The sequence below is a fragment of the Nesoenas mayeri genome (genome assembly GCF_963082525.1).
Source record: "Nesoenas mayeri genome assembly, chromosome: 2".
NCBI lineage: Eukaryota > Metazoa > Chordata > Aves > Columbiformes > Columbidae > Nesoenas > Nesoenas mayeri.
Window position 1 is genome coordinate 117,547,865 of NC_137543.1, and position 17,668 is coordinate 117,565,532.

The 17,668-nt window shown below is 39.6% G+C and overlaps 1 protein-coding gene across 1 annotated transcript; it reads right to left on the minus strand.

The window, feature by feature from the left end:
- Nucleotides 1–6,618: 6,618 nt before the first annotated feature.
- Nucleotides 6,619–16,736, minus strand: LZTFL1 (leucine zipper transcription factor like 1). The gene is made up of 10 exons (XM_080340401.1): nt 16,669–16,736; nt 15,007–15,131; nt 14,340–14,534; nt 13,796–13,856; nt 12,907–12,975; nt 11,381–11,446; nt 11,175–11,252; nt 8,120–8,293; nt 7,541–7,644; nt 6,619–6,728 (listed from the first exon to the last, which is right to left on the minus strand). Exons 1-10 carry the CDS (start codon nt 16,669–16,671, stop codon nt 6,710–6,712), a joined length of 894 nt encoding a protein of 297 aa, XP_080196527.1. The 5' UTR covers nt 16,672–16,736; the 3' UTR covers nt 6,619–6,709.
- Between the last annotated feature and the right edge of the window lie 932 nt (nt 16,737–17,668).

The window sequence follows — 17,668 nt, forward strand, 5'->3', positions numbered from 1 at the left end:
TGTGCTCTGGGTGTGTGAGACTGTGAAATGGCCCAGTCTCTTTTCACTTACCTTTGTGCTCAAACCTCACTGCTGCAGATGAATTTCTCTGAGGCGGCTGCCATTTTAAAATACTTTTAAGTAGCAGGGACCAACTATATACAAAGGCCACTGGGAAAAGGTGCCTATGGACCATTGTAAAGGCAGAAGGACCTAGGAGACCTTTGGGTCATCTGACCACACTGTGGGATACGAGGTCTGGACATGAACCCTGTGTGCTTGGGCCCCTTGCCAAGGTAGACATTGAGCTCAACCACTTCAGACAAGTCTCCTGGTGAAGGAGGCTACCAGTAGTATCCGTAACAATAAAATGGGACTGAAGAAGTCCAAGGACTCAGCCTCCTGCCACACCAGGACAGGGCACCTTTCAGGTCTGTTTTACAAATAAGACTCGCTCAGCTGCCATCAGTCTCATTCCTCCAGCACCAGCAATTTGCTCCCTGCCAGCGCTCTGAGTGCTGTTCCAGCATCCCATCGGTTACTGGCAGAGCTGAGGCATGCAGCTGCGGGTACAGGTGAGAACCCCTGCTATGGGGCCTTTGGACATGAGCCCAAACTGCAGCGTATATCATGCAGTGTTGTTGAGACCAGCAGAACCACTCTGGTGGACTTGCTGACCATCCACTTGTAGTAACAAAGTCACAAAGCAGGACACCACTTTTTTTGCATGCTAGAACAGGTGACTGCAAGAGGTTTATGCATCTCCCATAAGCAAATTCATTCTTCATGGTGTGTTTTAGCACTGCTAGAAATTGAGGTTGTCATCGGAAAACATCAGGGTTTGCCAAATCCTCCCAGCATGTGGTTTTGAGAGAGCTCATGGTCTTCTGCAACATCCTTGCAGTTCTTGTTTTGCCTGCAGAACTGCAACATGCCAGCTAGCCCTGGAAATATGGTAACCTTGAATTCTGCTGGAAGGAAAAATCCAAGGTAATTTTAGATCCATAAACCATTAAACTGAAGGACACACACTCAAAAACTACAGATACATTAACTATCCCACATGACAAACACTTTTGCAAGTTATTAAAAAGTTAAATGTCCATCACTGCCTGTGATATTTATTATAAATGATGATTATAAATAACTTACAGCATTTAATAACTCACAGGCAGGACAGCCTTAAAAAATAGCACATCACTAGCACTTGGGGTGCTTCTGTGTGAATAGATTGTTGCTACTGATGAGCATAATCAAGTGAAACATTTCCTTGGCTCTATACCTCCCTCCCATTACATTTCAAACTAGTTTACTAATGGACTGGGAATACTGTGCAGGTGGAGTGTCCTCGACTTGGCTCAGGCCAGATTGTGAAGTTCAGATGCAATTAAATGCATCCTTGCCTGTCTCACAAATGTCAGTCTCCTAAGCAGCTTGGATCACAAATGACTATGAGTTTTTTTTCAAGGCAGTCATGCACACAGGCACACAGCAGAGTGCCCGCCATCCAGTGGCTTCCTAAGAGACAGGCTTTAAATATATTTAAAGGTATTTATGCAGATAACAGTCATGAACTCTTGCTGCAAGACTTTCCACACATACCAGAGATAGTCAATATGCTATTTCCAATGCTATTCAAGATCTTATCTCCTTTGAACTTCCTTCATTTGAGCTGGGGAAGACTTCGGGGACAAACATACGCCTCTAGTAGACACATGCAAGAACTTTTGATTATTTCACTGCTCATGCTAAAGGAATAATAGTGAGAAATACCTAAGAAATTTGATAGTGTGGGGTTTGGGGGAAGTGGGTGAGAAAAGGTGGGGATTCAGCTCCTCAGCAAGCCAGGGACTGATGGGACAGCATGAGAACTGCCCCATGTAAACCTAATCAGAAGGTGTTAAACAAAGCAGAGAATCCCATTTCTCATTGAAGCAAAATTGGAAGCACTTAGGTGAATGTACCGACTTGAAAATCCTGGGCTGGCATCTCTTGACAGCAGCACAGTAAGAAGCCAAGTGCTTCTCCCTGCTACTTAAAACACAAACAAAAAGGGAGTCTGGAGTCCTAGCAACAGGTTGGGGACCTTGATTTGAAGGTGGGAGAGAAGCTTAACAGATACATTGCCAAAAGAGATGTAAAAAAGGGAGGAAGGAATAACAAACAGCAGTGGAAGAAATCCAATAGAGACAACTCCTAGATTATTCCACCAGGTAGCCTGGACTTTATTATGCTACATCCAGCATGTAGAACTATAACGTCTAGATTTAAAGGTAAACCCTCTGGGCTTTCCTTGATGAACCAGGTATGTGGGAAGAGGACAGTGCCAGCAGGGGCCAGCTCTAGTGTTTAGCATCTGCCATTCCAGGAGGCACTCCTTTCCAAAGGGAAACATGCTGGCTGTTAGCTTATTAGATGATTACCAAAGGGAAGTGATGGAGGAGTCTCTACAGCCTCTGCAAATGTTTAGTAATGCTATCAAGGGAAGCAGATATACAGCCAAGAGAGCTGCAGCTCTCACATACAATTTCTCTGTTTGGATTCATTGTTCATAGCTGCTACTCTAACCTCCATGTTTCCTTAATTTAGGAGAAAGAAAGAATCCAGCTGGATTTCAAGACCTTTGACAACTCACAGGCCATGACAACTGTTGGGTAACTGCTCTACATGTCATTGGAGATTACAGTTAATTCTAAAAGCAGTTATGGGGATTGCAATTATTCCTTCCAGCTCATCATTACTACTTGCTGCTTAGTTCCAAACTGTAGATGATGCCTTTGAAGTCTGTATCCTGAAGTCATACCTAGCCCCTTAATCACCCTTAAAACTGTTGTGCGTTACCTCAGTCTCCCCAAAAGAAGCATGCCTGAGAAAAGTCCTTTTTATTTTCCTTGCTTTTCTTTAGAGCCACCTTCTGACTGTGTGTTTTTTAGGGTACTCCCTCCACGAAGGTGCACTCAACGCCGTTCTGATTCACAGAATTGCACCCAGCTCACCCAGACCTCAGAACTGGCCCATGTAAAGCAAAAGAGCCACAAAGTGGCACCTCACTAAAATCAAAAGGATACTTGGCCTATTCAGTCGCTTCTTCTCCTTGTCTTCTGTCTGTTCATGCTTTTTCTCGGTTGAAGCTTGCCTGCAGTTTGGGGAGGTCTCCAGGCAGCGCTCCTGTTCACCAGCAGCTGTCGGTTGTGAGCTGCCCTGGCAGAGTCCTGCACCAACCACTCAGCATCACCATTACTTAGACACTCCAAGACACTACATTAACAAGTTCCTAAAAGCAATAATTAAAAAATAATAAAAAACCCCAAAATCTCTAGATATTAAGACTGCTGAAACAGAGTGACATGCATCTACCCACCTTTATCTGGAGAAGAGTTGAGTCCAAATAGACCGCCTAACGTTTCAGGGTATGTCTGAGAGGAGACTATAAGGAAGGCAGAGGTAGGTGCCTTCAGCAAGAGTCCTATACGTGGCCAGAGCAGGGCAAGAATCCTGAGCCAGTGCTTTCACTGGGACATTGTAAAATGAACAGTCATAGTATAACTCCATGGACATATTCTCTGTTCGAAGTCAGTTGGAAACATTTACAATAATAATTACGATAATAATTCTCACTTGCTCACATACAAACTTACCTTCAGATTACATAAAATAGTTTTTTAATGTGTTATAAAAGGCCTGGCCTCCTAGAATGGCTCAAACTTTTTAAGCTTGATCCATTCACCAACCTGACATCCCAAGATGACTCATATTTCATATTTCCTGAGGCAGTAAGAATCAATTTGACTGTGATCTGGCAGCATTTGGCATCATGCAGAAGCCAAGAACAGTCCTTGCTAATGCCAGAAGAGGGAAATCAAACTGAGGAATCTTAAGAACTTTTTAGCTGGATTGAAATCTAAGTCCCTGACAGATGACTGTGAGCTTCCCAAAAGCAAGGTATGTGAGAAATGTCCAAATTGCAGCTGTCCTTACGTTGATCTATCAAATACTGAGGAGCACTTGCAATTTAAGTGCTACATATTAGTATTCATCTTAGGACAGTAAAAGAAGATGGCTACTATCTACAAGAGAAAAATAGATTAAGGAGTACTTCATGAACAGTTACAGAACATCAGGTAATATACTGTCTCATTAAGAAGGCAGCATGCAGCACTGTGGGCTCATTTATTAATGGCCAACTGCTGAATTCAAGTCATGGTTACAACATAGGGTTGTCTGAAAGTTGTCTGAGCCAACACTAATGAAGCTGAGCTGCCTGTATTTCATTTCCATAGAAAACCTGCTTCAGTTTGCAAGCAACAAAAAGAAACAAAACTCACCCATCTTGAAAGAGATTTGATTCCTGCAGATCAGCCAGTTATAGAGAAATTTGCTGTTTAAACATTCCTTTCAGGCATAACTAAGGAATAGCTGAAGTGGAAAAAAATGGATGATGTCTATTTGAGCAGTATAATGAACTTCTGGAAAACAAAGGCTGGTAAAAGCAGTATGAGAATTTACACTTCAGAGAAAGAAGTGAAGTTTTAGAAACATCAGACACAATCAGGAGAGGTTCAGATGTCATCTCCCTCTTCAAAACATTGTACCTATCTCAATAAAAGGAGAACTGCTGTTGTATAATGCTCCAGGTCTTCTCTGACAGGTACATCATCTTTGACAGGTACATCACCTTTGACAGATGATGGATTTTTCCTCAAGAGCTCCACACAAGACCTTTACCTTAGCCAGTGTGCAACACAAACCAATGACAGCATCACACTGATCTTATACTCACTAAACTGGCAATCTGCAAGACAGGCCATCAAAGTCAGTGTTTCTTGTAGAGAACTGTGCAGTGCAGAATTGAATTACCTTACTCGCTTGAAGAATAAAAAGGTCTGTAACCATGCTTTCCTATAGCCAACTTATTTCATTGAGAATTATCCATATTCTGAGGTTGAGAGTATGCTTTGTTGTTGAAATGGTCTCTAAGCAGATCATGAAGACCTATCACAGAGACAATATTCTAGCTAAGTCAACAGACAAAAGATTTATCAGAAATTTTAAAAAAACAGCATAAGTCATGGATTCTCCATCCATCTTCGCCCTTTACCTGCCATTTTAGACACAGTAACTGATCTCATTAAAATGAGTTTCATTATGATGAAAACCACAATATTCAACCAGACAAATACTCCTGTTGGTGTCAATGTAACTGCTCTAAGCAAACACATGCCAGAAAGCTCTTTGGTACATCCTTATAAAGAACTTAACATTTTAGTGACTGTACAAGGGGCAAAACGATACCTTTCATGAATTTAACTGACTCTGCACGAAGAGTATGTCACACCATAGAGCCCTGCTGTTGTGCTACAGCAATATTGTGCTACAGACACAGATACTTTAACCCAGACCAATCTTGCTTAGTCAATGGGGGGAAAAGGACAACAAAAGAACATACAGACTGCAGAGGTATGGCAGATATGACTGAGAAATCACTGCTTGAGCAATTTTAACAGCTTTGCCTATTTGAGAATGAATGAGAAAAAATATTCAATTTCAGTTCAAGCAGTTCCAGAGATGAGCACTGTTAAATGCCAGTGTCTGTAGCACACACAGAGCAGCTTTTTCCCAGCCCTGCCACTAGTACACTTTTTCACAGCTGTTTGATGTGGTGTGGCTTTGGGCACCAATCTGTAACTTAAATGCCTGCATTTCTGGCAAGATTCTTCATTGATCTGCCACTACTTTCTACACATATTTAAAAAAAATGAGCTACACAAAACACTCCTATAAAAATCAGGCTCCTTAAACATCAAGTGTTTGAAAACTTAATGGTTTTATTTGGAGTAAAATACAACATATTACATGGACAGTGACAGATGAACAAGTAGAATGCACTATTAAGAGGCTTCCAGATAAATGCAAGGCAGATGATTACAAGCAAAAGACTTGAGAGAAGTTGTTTTCTGGTGAGGTTACAATAAGAAAGGAGATGAAAACATCTGAAATAACTCATTTCCCAAGGAAGATGCTCCATTGGCAACTTCCTTATGCTTTTTCAGATTATCATCTTAATGTTAATAATACTGGCAAAAGCAGAATCTGTATTCTGATACTCAAATTTGTTTCAAATAAATTCAAATAAAAAGGTATAACTCCAATTAGTGGCTTTATTTGAAAGGGTCCAGTGCTTCTGCTATAAAGCATATTTACCTCACTATCTAATGAACACCATCTAGCAACATGTAACTGACCACATTTTTCTGAGATATGAGATGTCCAGTGTGAAGTAACATTAGATAATCAGTATGTTTCTATTTTTTTTTTCTACTTTTATCTCCACTGATGCAATTTTCATATATAATGCCACTTCATGGCCACAGTAACTATAAAAAAGCAACAACTGGAGTTTCCACCTCAGAGACATCAAAAAAGTCTAATGCTTTTTTTTTCTTTTTTTCTTTTCTTAACAAAAATAAACTCCTTTCTTTGTAGAGAATGGTCCTAGTTCTTCAGTAAGTTCCTGTTTGCTCAAGTAATGATAATGTTTAACAATTAAAAACATGACTATAGAAACTAACATCTCTAAGTTATAAGGAAGTCAGTTAAGAGTTTCAGCATCTTAATAAAAAGTTATTTTTAGCACTAGAAGCAAAAAATATACCATTCAAAAGAAAAATTATTGAAAAATAATACCAGTCTACATTTTCTTTCTATGGCAGTTTCTGATGTTCTTGGTGTTTTAGTCCTCTGGCTCATATCTGAGGATTAGAAAAGAAAACAAAACAGAAATAATTAAAACAGAGTAGAAAATATCCAGGAGACATTTTGTCTCTAAAGAATATGAAATCCAAGTAGTACATTACTCCCACTAGTGATGCATTCCTGTCAAGGCTCACAGTATGACTCAGCGCATAGACAAATGTATATACTTTTTAGACTATTTTCTCCTTTTAAAATTGTCCAGTTTAGCAAATAGTAGAATAAGGGAATGACCAGGAACCTACCCACAAATCTCAAAATACAGACAGAAATTTAAATAGAAGTTTTAAGTTCCGCCTCTGTCCTACAGCATAGGTCTGAGGAATCCATGTTGCCAAAGCTCACCTGCCTTTTGCAGAATGGTTCTTCTACACAATATAATGGCCAGGGTGCATCTTTCTTTACTCCATACAGGCCTCGCCCCGCTTACATACTGAGGACCTCTCATTCCCACAAAAAAGTGTGGAAGAAATACAGTCACTGTCAAAGCATCTGGTGCATCTCCCATCTGTACCTCTGTGTGTAGCACCTGGGGGCTTATCTACTGCACCCATTAATATTTTGTATCCTCTCCTTACTAAACTCTCTCCTTACTTGCTACACAGTAGTTGTTGCACACACCAGTCCCATTCTGGCATCCATTAAAAGGATTGGATTGTCAAAAATCAGAGAATGGCCTGCTAGAAATTCTTTCTAAGGGAAAATGTATAGTCTGTTTTAGAGACAGCTTCACACTAATAAAAACAAAATGGGAGCAGAGCATGGATCCAGACAAGGATCCCATTTGGACAGACAGAGCAGCACCACTTACTTGGAAAGCTTTCTACGTAGATCCTTTATCTGTTCATTCTTCTTAGAGAGAAGCTCTCTCATGTTGCGGTAGGCAGCTGTTTGCTGAAATTTCTTCTCTAATTCCTACATAATAACAATACCAACACATTATTTGCATATATGAAAACCAGGCTAATACACATTTTAAAAAAGGTGACTTTCCTTTCCTCCTCAAATTTCAGAACAGTAGTTTCTCTAACTTATTCACATTTAGATGGAGTCAGCTAGTAGATTCAAATGATATTACTGGGAAAGACAAGCTTTGTTGTTCAGTGAAATTAGGCTAAAAGTCTTCTGAAGACTAGGAATACACTTTTTCATTCAAAAATTTCTATGCAGACAAATGGGCAATTTTAAAGTATTCATCCAGTTATAATCACGCAGTTAGTTGTGTTTTTGTTGGTTTACATATAATGTGTTTTTCCACTGAAATAACAAAAACGCACTGGTAGAAGTGTGACCCAGTAAACTCCGCGTCCTGTAGCGTAAGCTTGTTAAATTACTAATCAGTTAAACTGTGAGTAAGGATTTCATCTATATATTATAACAAAATGCTAACCTTTTCAGCTAATGATAGTTGATCCTGAACCTTAAGCAGGTCATGTTTTGTTGTCACCAAGTCCTCTTCCAAGAATTTTTGGTTTGCAGTAGAGTCATTCAAAGTCTTCTCAAATTGGCATTTCAAAGCTGCCACTTTATTCTCCAGTTCAGTGATATCCTGGTTTGCATTAGCCTTTAAAAGAATATTTAAAATATGTCAAATGCAAGAGAATATTCAAAATGTCAAGTGCAAAATTCCAGATAAAGTGGGTACATCTCAATTTTTAATAGTTATGTTCATGCTATTCCTGTAAACCTGTTACAGTTTAACTTTAATTGGCAACTAACCACTACACAGCTGCTCACTTACTCCAGTGGGATGAGGGAGAGAATCAGAAAAGTGAGAAAACTCATGGGTTGAGATAAAGACATTTTAACAGGTAAAGCAAAAGCTTCAGACACAAGCAAAGCAAAACAAGGGATTAATTCATGACTTTCCATGGGCAGACAGGTGTTAGCCATGCCCAGGAAAGCCGGGCTCCATCACGCATAACCCTTACTTGGAAGACAAACGCCATCACTCTGAATGCCCCCACTTCCTTCTACTTCCCCAGCTTTATATACTGAGCATGATGTTATATGATCTGGAATATCACTTTGGTCAGCTGGGGTCAGCTATCCCAGCTGTGTCCCCTCCCAACTTTTTGTGCACTCTCAGCCTACTCGCTGGTGGGGCAGTATGGGGAGCTGCCAAAGGCCTTGACTCTGTGTAAGCCCTGCTCAGCAATAACTAGAACATCCCTGTATTATCAACACTGTTTCCAGCATGGATATTGCACTGTTCTCAGATGCATTACAAAATGAGCCTACACAGTTGCTTGTGAAGCAACTGGCCTGTTTACTTGTAAGAAGAAACAACCCAAAGTCTTCTGGACACCAGTTCAGTTTCCATTTAAAAAAAACCCCTCTCACGTTTAAAAGCTCAAGTTCAAACTCTCCAAAGTAATATATTGACTCAGGAAGAGGCTAAACCAGCATTGCCTTAAAAGGAACAAAAATCTAAAACTAAGGAAGCTCTGCTCCTTCTTCTATGTGGAAGGTAAGATTTAAGCATAGGCAACCACTTGATAATAGCACCTGTACAGAAGAAAAGCTTATTTTTAACTTTGAGACATAGTCCAAAGCTGCAATGCTGAAAACCACTACATTGTATAATGTTTCAGATCAGAATAGACAGTGATTTTTCTGGTTAGAATTTTTCTAACCTGTGACATAAATCAATTATGTAGAAATTCTAAATGCTCAATTTAAATTGATCCAACAAAGCAGTTACTCCCAAACCACGGTTGATATCTGGTATGTGGACCCATACTGAACTATTTTAAAACAAACAAACAACAGAAACCACAAAGGTAGAAAGCTGCGGAGCTAAGAGTTGGTCCTTAAGAACCACTGTGGTTTGGCAGTCATTTATTTGTCCAGAGTTTGAATACTACTGCTTTAATGTGCAACTGGGTTCATACCATTTTATTGACACCCATCCTACGAAAATATGTAGTGAAATCAGCTGAAGTTTAGCATTTTCTCCAAATAACTAATTCTTTAATTGACTAAATAAAGTAGTATGTCTCAACTCTATATCTACTTGCTGGTTTCAACAACATATATATGCCTGTAAATAGAAAATCTAAGAGCTGGAGAAGAAAGTGATAGATTATGGAGAGCAAATTAGGACATGAAAACGGAAGATATATAGCAGCCCTGACATTGAGGCTTATTCATGTTTAACCAGAAAAGTAGGATGAGAATTGGTTCCAGTCTTTTCAAACTATAAACAGTAATACTCAGGATTTAATAAACCCATTTAATATTTTAAACCTTTAATAATTTGAGGCTTAACAAAACAGATAAAGAAAGCATTTGCTATAACTGATAAATCAAGTTACCTATTAAATAATATTACTAAATACAGATTTTAAAAGTTATTGGATAAAATAGTAACATATTAAGAAAGTACATACCATAAAGCAGACAGAAAGCAAAATAAAAAGAAATCAGGATTAAACTATGAAAAGTGGAAATGTTTTATGATATTGAACTTTACTTATAAATCTATAAAGACTGAAGGAATTTTTAAAAGTCAGTTTGTCAAAATAATGGGATTAAAGTCTTCTAGTTTGGTAAGAGTTTGAACTGAAATGTTCTGCATTTAAGAAACAATCACACATGAATAAACTTTAGAAAATTGTAATTATTGACAAAAATAAATGTACAAACTTAAAAAAATACTAAGGTCACCTATACAGATTTATCTGTGTCAACCTGCATGACTTCTAGCTTCTTACATTTTTTTGATTTTTTTTTCTATGGCAGCAACTCACCATGTTTGAATCCTCATTTACAAAAAAGATTAAGAATCTTAAGTAGCAAACAGTGAACCATTTTGACAGTATGCTGATATGGGTAGAACTACAAAAAATAAAACATTTTTTTAATGTCATCTGACCCACAATCACTGACATTTGTAACAAAATTTCAGCTGATGTTTAAGAATAGAGGACACTGGACACTTACATATAAGGTATTTAGGTTTTTAAACTCTGAAGTGAGAAGCAGCAGCAAGTCTGGCTTGCCCATGTCAATATCAAGTGTAACAAAGGCTTAAAAGAATTAGTGTTTTGTTGTTGCTATAAAAGGCAGGTCAGATATCATTCTTTCATTAATAAACAGGAAGAAACAAAACACAATAAATGATCTGTTAATATAAAAATCATCCCAGAGAATATGAAATCTGGAATACTACTTGCTGATAGTACCTGGAATAATACTTTCTGATAATAATTTATCATGGTCTATGTGACACAAAATAAGTGTCATAAAATCAAGTAATATTCTTGATTATCTGCTGACTGACATTCTAGCAGGACTATGACAACATCAGCAGGAATATGATGACACTAACTGGAACATTTATATTTGCCAGAAAAGAAACACACCACACAGACCAACTTTTTAGAGGTACAGGCAACAGTTGTGCTAAACAGGGGTGGGGGAGAAATCTTAACGATATTTACCTTTTGATCTCCTATGATCATCTGTAAATCCTTCAGTGACTTCTCTAGTTTGGACTTTTCATCTAGTACAGCTGTAGCCTGTGATACATTGAAACCGTAAAACCTCAGAAACATTTTAACTGAAAACACAATAACCATGGGATTCTTATTTAGACATTTAAAAATATGTAAACAGCATTACGTATCCAAACTTACAGAGAATTTACCTGTGTTTCTACGGTCTTGAGTCTGGTCCTCAATTTTTCATTTTCTTCTTGGAGACAAGCAACTGTCTTTGAGTTAAAACAAGAAAAAGTTTGTGAACACTCCTCTGCTATTTTGAATTTTCCAAATGTTTCAAGCAAGAAAATATGCTTCATAGCTTAGGAAAGCAAACAAGCTTCTAAATGCTTTAAAAATGGCCTACATAAGAAATCAGTAATCCATATATCTGTTGCATTTTCTGCCTCAATCAGCAATAAATTTAAGTCTCCAATTCTACTGCAATACATAGGACTGTTCACTTAAATTTGGCACATGCTTTACTGAATTGATATTAGTGAGCTCAGTATTCTGTTAGTTTCAAGATTCATGATAAAGAAAAATATGTTCCAAGACGCAAATTTCATTGCTGCTTATCATCTGTATTTTCAATCAACAGGCAAGTAAAAATTTATTTACAGCTCCTGTTTAAAAGAGACAAATACCAGGTTACTGCAAATCATGTTCTTTGTCACAGGAAATACCCACGCTTTGTCAGTCAGAGAAAATTCACCATATAAACTATGAATTCTTTTTGAGGAATGGAAGATATCAGACAAACATATTCAACAAAAACTGTTATGAAACAGATTTTGAATTTATTTTTGAAAGAGAACTACATTGATCCAGTTAGGTTATGGCTGGACTTGATGATCCTGATGGTCTCTTCCAAATGAAATGATTCTATGATTCTACAATCCGTAAGTAAAATACAAGTCTGAATTCTTAAATGCTTTAATTATCTTAATGGGTAACAACAATTTGATTCAGACACTGTACTTGACAGATCACTTTGGTAATGCAGGCTAGGAGACAGAAAACTCCTCACTAAATATCTTGGCTGCCCATAACTTAAAACTGTATGGAATGAAGTGTGGCATTTCAAGAGTTCACTTGAACTAAACTGGAACTACCTAATAAAAACTATTGATAACATTAAATACTAGAATGTGTTTTGTAATTATGAAAATCTTTAGCAAGTGGGAAATCAGATGTTTTCAAAACTAGTAAATTCCAAATTCCTTAAGCATCCGTTTCTTTAGGAGGAATTTAATGAACTAACAAAAGAAAAAAGATCAAATGGAACAGGATTGACTCCAAGTGATACAGAAAATGTTCAATAACCTAATAATTTCAGCCAGCTACATATTTTACTTCCTTGTTGGAAAGCCACCCAGCTGCACGGAATAAACCTAATACTGGTTTCTACTCATTTACCTCATTAAATGGAAAAATAAATAATTACAAAGGCCAGAATATCTTTCCAAAAGGAAGGTCAGCATCGCAATACATGTTAGAGACCATAACCACACAATAAATTCAAGATGCTTTACAATATTTATTAACAATTTACTTTACATTCTGGGGTATATTAACTTGATGTCTATATACTGATGGGCATTTTATACAAATATTACCGTACAGCTACCCAGTTCAGTTGAATAAGCAGAGTGGTCATTAAACACAGCTGCATGAACAGACAAGTTCTTACCTTGTTTAGCAGCTCTGACCCACCTTCATTTAACGGAGCTAGTTTTGGTTTAATGAGATCTGTACTCGGCTAAAGAAATAATAAAGGTTAAAAAACTAAATTATATAGATTTCTAAGAAGAATAAAAGTACTTCTTTAGTCTGTAAAATAACTATTGTCAGTCAATTCAGCTTTCTTTTGTAAAAGAAATGAATGACCTTTTATTTCAAGTTCATCTTTTACTGGTAGCTTGGCTCCTAAGTTATATACTTCACTTTCAGCTAAACAAAAATACTGCATAGAGACATAAAATGATTGCAAACTTGAATTTACAAAAGACTACTGATGCTGCAGCAACCAAAAGACAAAAGAGTAAGGAAAAAAAAAAAATAAATTGCAAGAGTAAAAATATTTTCACAGCTCCAAATTATTTCCTTATTTTAAGTATTCAAATGTAATATATATTAACTACATATATATTTAAGCTATGAAGAAATAAGGTGCAACCATTATCACACAAGATAAGCTAGACTCGTATCTGTATTGTGGAATCTTCTCAGCTCTTGACTCCACGTTGGGACAAATGAATGTCCTAGTCTTATTCCAGTTCCAGTGAGAAAGGAACCCAAAAGCAGATGCTCCAGCACATCCCTGGTCTAGCTGACTTTGGGATGAGGATTACAAGACATGCCCTGCGTATACAGAGCCACTATCCAGAAACAGTCAAGGCAATTCCATGTGAGCCTTGGTGCCAAATTGTAAAATGGTATTTTTTAGAGACTTCCAAATATTTCTTTGAAAAAAGGGTGGATTTTTTTGTTTTGTTTTTCTCTTAGGAACAAAGAGTCAGTACTAAGTATTTTAAACATCTGTCATGACTTCACATGATTTTATTAAAATACAACTCTACCTTCTTGTTCGAAGCTGTAAATTCTGACTTTTCAAACTCAGCAACCTGTTCCAACAACTCTCTTGAAAAAAAAAAAAAAGAAGAGAGGCATTTATTTACCGAAATAGGTATGCTACAATGCACATTTTTCCAGGCTGATGCTATGCTTTTTGTTGTATGCAAGATTCTCATTAGAAGTACAGAATGAGGTCCTATGCAAATACATTAAATGCAACAGATCATGTCACACAATGGCACAGTATATGCATTAGAACTGTAAGATTTAGCATCCTTGATCAAAATACAATCTTCTCAGACAACAAAGGCTTTTAAATCAAGTCTTATTACCTGCTCTTAACAGATTAATTCAAGCAAGAATATTACCAATAAGAATATCCTCCTGACAAATTTGAAATTATTGTGTGTCTTGTTACTTTATAGATGGAACATTTGAAACTAATCTATCATCGATAAAATAATAAAAGAACAGCTTTCTATGGTTAGAATGCAAATAGTCAACGATTAAAAGTTATTGAAGGCATTTATAAAGCCCAATATGTATTACCGATTCTCCAATTCAGAGACGTCTGTCTGTAACTTAAGGTACCATTTCTCAGCCTGTGAAAAGAGCTGTCGCAGAAGTAAAACATTGGTGTAAGTTGTATTGATGAGCTCTGACTCCACTTCACTGTGTACAACAGTTCTCAGTCCATCCAGCATGTCTATCACCTCATCGACTGTGAAGGTCTCCTCGACAAGTCTAAACAGAACAGTCAAGATGAGTCAAGTATGATAAAGGTAACAATTCTGCATTGTTATGAGACCTCACTAAACAGTTATCACTTATAAAATGCAACGTCCTTCTGAAAACATTCACTGGCAGTAGTTATTAATTGACCACAGCACTACTAATTAGTTACTGTATTTAACTCTTCTCTTGGAAACATTGCAATCACAAATATTAGTTTTGCCACCGTCTTTCATCAAATTTAGACATCAGATGCAAGATATGTAGCAATGTCATCCTGTTGATATCTATGTTAATTCCTAAGAATTTGAGCCACTTAGTTTTAAAAGGATTTGACTTGTAACATTTGGAACTTATCGCATCTTTCTTACGCACTAAGAACATACAAATGTAAACGGACAAAAGTTACACCATAAAGCATTTAAATCTGCTGTTGTTGCTATGATATTTTGCTTTATTCTTGCTCAGAACCCCACCCCAGTACCTGCTGTCTTTAAGGTCCTGAAAGCAAGAATCCACTGTTTTGAGACACAGGCCACGCTTGAAACGAGCAAAGCGCATGTAGTTGATCACTTCATTCTGGTGGTGCTCATTAAGGCCTAGCTCTGCCTGCGGATAGGGATGTAAGATAAACATATACTGAAATCAGTAAAAAGAAGCACAAGAGTTGCAAAGACTTGCCTTATGACTGGTTTCTGTACTTGCTTTCATTGGCTTATCACATTAACTGGTATGTTAAAAAAGAACCATATTTTCATATGTGTAATCCCTATATACTTCACATAAATGTTCCCCCTTTAAAAGCCCCAGTACTTGGAAGTAAGTCCTCAAGTGACCAGTACCCTCAAAAAAGTCACATAAAATCAGAGAGAGGGACAATCAGAGGATCAGAGCCAGGAGGACTGTAGGGGACAGGAAGTTACTCGGATAAATTTGTCTTTGTATTACATGTACACATGTATATTGTAGCTGAATGATGTATCTTTCATAGATACACTGACAAAAACACACGGTAGGTTATGTTTCTTCGTTAGTTTATATATAAAATCTTGAAACTTCCCATATAATCTTAAGCGATATTTTTAGTTTTCTCAACAGCCTATTGCTCAGAAACATCTATTCCAGGGAAAAGTCAAGAAGGAAGCACTTTTAGATCTGGCTAACTAGCCTTCTATGTATGTCTCTATTTCAAAAGAAGGAGTACGGGCATGGCCAATTACATTAGAATGAATCTTCCTTGTGCAGGTAGCACAAGTAACAAGGAGGCACAACAGGTATGAATGGGAGTTTCCCAGTCCCTGGAGAGCTTGATGCAACCAAAGGTGAAGTCCGTTTCATTTACTTCAATGTACTGAGTTAGTATTGCTGATGTTGGAGACAGCAATGTAGCAACTCAGCCAAAACAGTTAATCTGAACACCTTGTCCTTATTAATCCAGCTGCACAAGGTAGGTCCAGTGAAAACACAATAGTGTGATATCTGGATGGACAACACTGAAAACTTCAGCACAGATCTTGACTGGTTGGAAATTAAAGGCAGCATAGCAGACAGCAGCAGCAGTAAATCAAACAAGCTCTCACAAGGTGGTTGCAAGTCCAATGTCTGCCAAAGTCCCACATCTTGCAAACACAAGAACATATGAAAAGCCCAATTAATGGTCTCTTCGCTGTTGCTGGGTTTTCTTCAGGTGAAAAGCTTCTATTCATTACAGCAGGAAAAGAAGACGTGCCTACACCAGTGCTGAAATGTCACAGAGAGCATCTACAAATGGACACTAAACTAACAAAGAAATCCATAAGCACAGGCCAAAGCCACTCGTGATCTCCAAGCGCATTAAGCAACTGGGGCATCAGATCCCGCAGAGCCCCCAGGCCCCGCAGAGCGCTCCAGAGGTAGCACGGATGCCCGGGGCGGCAGGCGGCAGCAGCAGTCCCCCTGGAGCTGTCCCCGCATGACGACGGGCCGCCTCTCCCTCACAGGACTCCCCCGCGTCGGCTCCCTGCCCAGCCCCCGGGCCGGCCGAGCCGGAGAGCGTCCTTACGGCCACGGCGCTGCTCGGCGCGGCTCTGCCCCACGGTGGGGCGCAAAGCCGGCCAGGCGGCGACGCCACCCTCCGCCACGAAGCACTGAGGGCTCCGCTACTCACCATGGCGGCCCCTTGACCGGCGTTCGGAGAGCGGTGGAGCTCAGCGGCCGACTACGGGCCGATGGTTGCCATGGAGAACGAAGCCTCGCGAGCGCCCTCGCTGCGCTCCTATTGGCGGCGGCTCGCTCACGTGACTCTCGCAGGCGCTGGCGGCCGTTTACCGGGGCAACCGGCGTTGCACGCTCCACCCCCCACCACGGGAGCTCGTGCTCGGCACGAACTGCGCGTCCCCGCTCCGGTCGGCTCCGGCGCCTGCGCATGCGCACCGGGACCGGCCGGGTCTCGACCTGTGGCTGCGCCGCCCTGCGCCGCTTCAGCTCCGCTCCTCCTTCACCCCGATGGAACGGGGACAGTTTCAGGATAAGTTGGGGAATGACTTGTTGGAGAGCAGTGTAGGGGAAAGGGACCTGGGGGTCCTGGTGGGCAGCAGGATGACCGTGAGCCAGCACTGCGCCCTTGTGGCCAGGAAGGCCAATGGCATCCTGGGGTGTATTAGAAGGGGGTGGTGAGTAGGTCGAGAGAGGTTCTCCTTCCCCTCTACCCTGCCCTGGTGAGACCACATCTGGAATATTGTGTCCAGTTCTGGGCCCCTCAGTTCCAGAAGGACAGGGAACTGCTGGAGAGAGTCCAGCGCAGAGCCACGAAGACGATGAAGGGAGTGGAGCATCTCCCTTATGAGGAAAGGCTGAGGGAGCTATTGAGTCTCTTGAGCTTGGAGGAGACTGAGGGGTGACCTCATTAATGTTTATAAATATGTAACGGGTGAGTGTCACGAGGATGGAGCCAATGGTAGGACAAGGGGTAACGGATTCAAACTGGAACACAGGAGGTTTCACTTAAATATGAGAAGAAACTTCTTCTCCGTGAGGGTGACAGAGCACTGAACAGGCTGCCCAGGGGGGCTGTGGAGTCCTCCCTACTCCGGAGACATTCAAAACCCGCCTGGACACCTTCCTGTGTAACCTCATCTGGGTGTTCCTGCTCCAGCAGGGGGATTGGA